The sequence below is a fragment of the Phalaenopsis equestris genome, unplaced genomic scaffold, assembly GCF_001263595.1.
Source record: "Phalaenopsis equestris unplaced genomic scaffold, ASM126359v1 Scaffold001262, whole genome shotgun sequence".
NCBI classification, from domain to species: Eukaryota; Viridiplantae; Streptophyta; class Magnoliopsida; order Asparagales; family Orchidaceae; genus Phalaenopsis; species Phalaenopsis equestris.
Window position 1 is genome coordinate 4,309 of NW_018165701.1, and position 5,738 is coordinate 10,046.

Sequence of the window (5,738 nt, forward strand, 5' to 3'; positions counted from 1 at the left end):
TTCGAACACGAACGAACGCATCGCTGTTCGTGTTTCGTTCGTTTAACTAACTGAACAAAAAAAAAAATTTCACGTTCGTCTCTTTTACTTATCGAACGAATCGAACACGAACAAAAGCTTACTTAAAGTTGTACAAGTTGAAAATTATTTAGTTATTTGTGATTCTTTTTTAGTGGGCACACGTGCCATCTCATTAAATTATATGATTATTATTTTGAAATGACCAAAATATTATCATTTTATAAAAATCAATCAACATAAAAATATTTTGGGAACAGGATATGAACTTCCTCTTCAATGACTCAAAAATTGTTAAAGGGGTTCTTTTTTTTTTCACCCCCGTCTTCTTTGTGTTCTACTATAACAATACTTAATTTTAAATTTGCAAACACAACTCAAAAGAACACGAAAAAGTAATTACTTTTTAGTTTTTTAAGAAATTAAACTCATTTTAATATGCGATTTTATAATATCTTTGAGCAAAAAAAATTGAAATCTTTGTTAATATCTTTAAAATTAGCCTCAAATTATTCAGCTGATAAATTGCATTTTATGAGTAGACTCTTAGTGAGGTGGCTCCCATGTTGCAGCACTATCTCAAATGAGTTCATGATGCAACTCTTATGAAGTAGATCTTAATCCAACAAAATGATTTTCTTCCATATATATGGTATAATAATGTCTTCATGCCATTTGCGACATCATAAGCTCTCACCTATTAAGATATTATTTGATTTATGTATCGCAAGCCTCATGATTATGTTTACTTGGAGCAACTTCTAAAGAGAGTCAAAGATCATAGGAGAGCTCCAGAATATAAATGATTAAGGTGGGAGATTCACTCAAATTACTAAACTAAGAAGGTTGTTATTGTCTTAAGAGTTTAGCCTCAATGTATTTGTTTGAAGTTTGATCCTTTGCAAAACCAAAAAATACATATCTCAATATTCTCATGGGAGCTCTCCTCCTACTTATTAGACTGTGAACAGATCAAAAAATACATTGAAGCTGATTCTCCCATTTATTATTGAATAATTGATTTGTGCTTATCATACCTTCCATGAACTTATGCTTAATTTGCCTTTTTGGGGCATTTACATAGCACGACAATTTATTTGTATTTATATATCTAACGCCTAAATTTTAGTTTTTGCATTTATACCAGCCAAAATAATTCATATCACATCAAAAACTTCATCATTTTAACTTCTAAAAAGTGAAATACACCTTTCAAGTACATGTAAGGTAGAATGTTGGAAAAAATTGAAGTTTAGGTGTAAGACATATAAACACATAGGAATTGACTGGTATATCTGCAAATCTTCCTTTCTTTTTCAATGTCAAAAGGTAAGATAAGCATGATCAGTAAGAAAATGGGGTATCTTATTTTAGAACTGTTTAGATTACATTAGTTTTAAGATAAAAGTAGTATAAACATTGATGGATTAACTATATATTATCCTTATATCAAAATAAATAAAATGATTAAAACACTAATAATGATTAAATTTAAATTAAACATCCTCACCTAAATTATTTCCATAGCATGAAACCTCAATTAGTAGGAAAATTTGGAGTAAACCTTTTTCTGAAAATGAACAGAGTAATAGGTTTGATTATGAGGTGATGGAAAAAGCATAAGTTTTATCCCAATTAATAAGGCATATTCATGGAGAAATTAATTGATGCAGGCCATATTCATGGTTCTATGTGTAGATAATAGTACATTGCCATACACTCTTTATGTACATTAATTACTTTAAATACATTGTGAGGGCATGACATTATATGGTTGCCTAATAAAATAGAGTATTTAATTGTATATTTCTATTAAGAAAGGGTAAACTTCTCGAGTCAATTCAAGCTCAAGCTACTCTCGACTTGAGCTTGAGTTTAATTAATTAATCGAGTTCAAGCTCCAGTATTGATCAAGCTTACGGGTCGGCTTCTTTATTATGAAAGAGCATAATATTAATTAAAACTAGTGTTATAATAAAATGATAAATAAAATAATTAATTAAAGATAAATATAAAAATCACTAGATAAACGGTAAAAAGGTTATTTTTTAAATATTTTTAATAATTTAAATATATAATTATGAATTTTAATATAGTCCCTTCGGGTTCTGTTAAACTTGGCTTGTTAACATAAGGTCAGCCCGCAATCCACTTATCGAATGAGTTACGCCCGACTCAGCTCGCTCCTGAACCAGCTTGGCTCAATTACACCCATATTCCTATTCCCTTCAAAAAAAAGAATTTATAAATCATAATATTTCTTCTCTTTATCAGCCTCAATTGAGCCCAAAATCTCCGGTCAAACGGACGGTCAACAGCCATCACTCCCACCCACGTTACCCTCACATGACACCCTAACCCTCCTCCCCCCATCAGATTTCTCTCCTCCAAATAAGGAAAATCCAACTCCTCTTACACCTACACCACATTAGACCTGAAACCACAAAAGCTTAAAAAACACATCTTTGGATTCTTCTTCACCATTCTCCCCCTCCATTCCTTCAGACCAAAGGCTCTCTGCCTCCTCCTTCGGATTCCATACAGCACAAAGCCAAAAGAACAAAAATAATACAATAAAAAGAGAGAGAGGAAGACAGACATTGATGTTTCAAAGTAATTAATTATCCTGCATTAAATGTTTTATTAATATTCTAAGTAAAAAAAAAAGGATAATGGGAAGATGAATTATTATTACATCAGGAGAAAACCATATCCTTCAGCTGCTGCGGCAGTTGGCGTCTTCGTAATCGGCGGTGTTAGACAAAAAACCGTCTTTTTCGCCGAGCATGAACGCCATTGAGACCCAATGGAGCTCATTGTTGGGTGTCATGCATGCACCCCGAAAGCAAGAACAAATCTAATAGAAACTTACCATATTGATCCAATAAGGTTAAAAATTTCAAATTTAGCGAGCCGAAGTAAATCCAAATGAGCAGAGATGGATCAATAACCAATGCAAGAATGAATGGAAATGGAGGAGGTGGTGGAAGGATGATGAGGAGCATAAATGTCATTAGTGAATAAAGCAAGCAAGCAAATCAAATCATGCTTGTTCAATGGATTAATGGTTATGGGTTAGTTGTCTTCTCTTTAATCAATAGCTTTAATCAATAGAGAGGAGAAGGAGAAGGAGAAGGAGGACAAGGAAAGCCTGATACTTTCTTCACCTTCAGATATAAGCATAGAAATATTTTATTTTTATTTCATCACTGTTAGTAAACGGAAGGAGGAAAGGCACAGAAAGTACCCATCTGTCTAATCAGGCTGATGGCCTCGGCTCCTGGGTGTTTCCTGGTGGCCGGGAGGAACTGGATGCCACACCTACTGGATTATCAAGAAATTTAGCTCCAGTTCTTGAGTTGAAAGCTGATCAGAGTAGAGGAGAAGACTTCACCTGCGCTTGTGGAAGCAATGGTTGTCGGCAAGGAAAGAATAGCAGAAACAGAGCCGAGTTCAGGAGGAATGTAAGGGTATTGAAGCATCTGCGGATAATGCAGCGCAAAACTCCCTTGCGTCTGATTTGAGTGAGAATACTGAGTGTAGTAAGGATAGAAGCTTGCCGGAAAAACACCCGGCGACGTCGCCTGATAATAAGGAGAGAAGGGGTTCTGACCTCCTGTAAATCCGTAATAGCTCTGCAACAATAGTTTGAGTTTATTTGGTCATTGATTTTCACCTCCAACTGCTTATTTTCATTTAAAAACTCACCATGGGGTAGACGCTGTCTTGCGAGTATGCGCCGGTGTAACTGAAGAACAAGAAGAGATTTTTCATGGCTTTTGAATGCTTGATCCGGAGAAGGGGGAAGAAAAGCAGGGAATTATTTTAGTTTGATTACCCGTAGAGCGAATAGGGGAAGCCATAGTGAGATGGTTGATGAAAGTAAGGGGCGCCGGTGGGGAGGGACGCAAGAGAAGATCCACGAAATGCAGAGGAAGCCATGGCCTGACCTCCCGGAGGCCAAAACCGGCCTGTTACTGCTGACACAAAAGAAGAACAATAAATTTTGCAAGGAAAAGTTAGTTTCGGTAGAAGCATTCAATGGTTACCAGAGACTCACCAAATTGATTTGTCGCTTGCCGAGGCCGGTGAGATGCGCCGAGAAAAGCAAGGTTGCAGTTTGCTCGTCTCCCGTCGATCACCGGCGACGGATCCAGACAAGCAAGAAACGCCGCATTCGGATCCTTAAACGTTACCTGAGAGAGAAAGAGGAGTCGATCAGGAATGAATACAGAGTGATGCGGAAGCTTCAAGTTCCCATCTTGGAGTGTTGGGGAATACAAAGCCATAGCCTTTTGAACGTTCAGTGTGTTTATCAGTGATGACGACGGCCTCCAGAATCTCTCCAAATTGTTCGAAGTAGCGGCGCAAGGTCTCCCTTTGAGTCTCCCAAGCGAGGCCTCCGACGAAGATCTTCGTGAAGGTCGTGTCTGCCGGAGGGTAAGGCGCGCCGGAGTTGCCTCCGCCGCTGCCCATAAGGAATGACCGGGTAGGTGCCGCCATGATCGACGACGACCGGAGAAGAAACTTGAAGAAGACCAGAGAAAGAGAAAGGGGAATGTCTCAATATAATAGAACGGCTTTCATATGCGCTGGGCTATCTCTCTGTTCTCCACTCCCTTGGATTTGCCAACAGAAACGATAGTAGCGCCGAAATCATTACTGGGACGAGCACGGAAGAAATGAAAACGGGAAGAAACAAAAGAAGAGGGCTAGATGGTGGGAAGGAGCCATGAAATTTTGCTTAAATGTGAAGCCACGATGGAGAGCAGGGAGACAGTTCGTGGTCCAATGGAGGAGTTCAGTGTGCAAAGGAACATATTGCTTCGCTGTATTTTCCCTCTTTTTCTGCATATTAATTCAATTTCGCCTCCTCCTGGATGAGTGATGAATACCTCTTATCGTGTGTTTTCTCGCATCTCTATCTTGGACTTTATTGTACCTTCTTGACTTTCTCCAGCCACTTACTTCTACAAATTCCATCAAGAAAATTACATCTGGATATTTTTTATGTAAATTATTGTCTAAATATATTTCAAAATTATTAACATTTATATAATACATATTTTTCTATCCATAATTTAATTTTAAAAACAATTCCTACACCATTAGCAACATAAATTATGGGGATATATATATATATATATAAACTATAGTTTTGGCCCAGCCTGAATACTATAAGTTTAGTCTACAAGTATACATCATGGTTCCACATTCGCAAAAGGGGACACAAAATCCCTTAGAGTACATTGTGCATATGCATAAGAGTTTGTAGTACAATAGTCGGAGTGGTTCCTCCTGGGAGTTATCACCATAACTTTTTTTTTACACCATCTTCGAAATATGTCATTGTATGTTATTCATGATATTGCACTGCTTTATATGTCGTTTCTCTGTCGGGACTTCGTCGCAAAGTGGGTGTCACTCTGTAGATCTATCAATGTCAACGAACAGGGAGTAGCCAACTTTGGTTGACAGGGGCTTACAAGGGGTGGTCGACATCTAAGGAGGAATGGATCGTTGGGACTTCAGTCTAGAATATATGTTAATGACATCCTTCTTCTCCTAATCCGACTCTAGGTTTTGCTTTAAGTCCCCTTTCTTAAAAGGAGTAGGGATCTGTTTAGTGATTCTATGAGTGACATCTAATGTAAATAAGACAACATTTGAACCACTCTATCGGACATCCCAAAGTGATTCTTTTGATTAAACAATATTTT

General features: G+C 37.3%; 1 protein-coding gene across 3 annotated transcripts; it reads right to left on the minus strand.

Moving 5' to 3' along the window:
* Window positions 1-2,648: 2,648 nt before the first annotated feature.
* On the minus strand, window positions 2,649-4,879 carry LOC110033706 (RNA-binding protein 38-like). Of its 3 annotated transcripts, none has more exons than XM_020737759.1 (6): window positions 4,300-4,879; window positions 4,079-4,214; window positions 3,857-3,995; window positions 3,727-3,766; window positions 3,413-3,653; window positions 2,649-3,339 (listed from the first exon to the last, which is right to left on the minus strand). In XM_020737759.1, the coding sequence occupies exons 1-6, from the start codon at window positions 4,519-4,521 to the stop codon at window positions 3,278-3,280; spliced, it is 840 nt and encodes a 279-aa protein (XP_020593418.1). In that variant the 5' UTR covers window positions 4,522-4,879; the 3' UTR covers window positions 2,649-3,277. The 3 variants fall into 3 exon arrangements, with proteins under 3 accessions (XP_020593418.1, XP_020593417.1, XP_020593419.1); XM_020737758.1 differs by having other exon boundaries at window positions 2,649-3,342; XM_020737760.1 differs by having other exon boundaries at window positions 3,298-3,342; window positions 3,417-3,653.
* Window positions 4,880-5,738: the final 859 nt, after the last annotated feature.

What these genes read in the sequence shown, in the direction of transcription:
- LOC110033706 (XM_020737758.1), bottom strand. Translation starts at nt 4,521, where the DNA reads ATGGCGGCACCTACCCGGTCATTCCTTATGGGCAGCGGCGGAGGCAAC. An exon ending in GTTCAAAAGGCTATGGCTTT is followed by an intron (nt 4,215 to 4,299) that starts GTATTCCCCAAC and finishes TTTCTCTCTCAG; the next exon opens with GTAACGTTTAAGGATCCGAA. An exon ending in TTCCCCTATTCGCTCTACGG is followed by an intron (nt 3,767 to 3,856) that starts GTAATCAAACTA and finishes CTTGTTCTTCAG; the next exon opens with TTACACCGGCGCATACTCGC.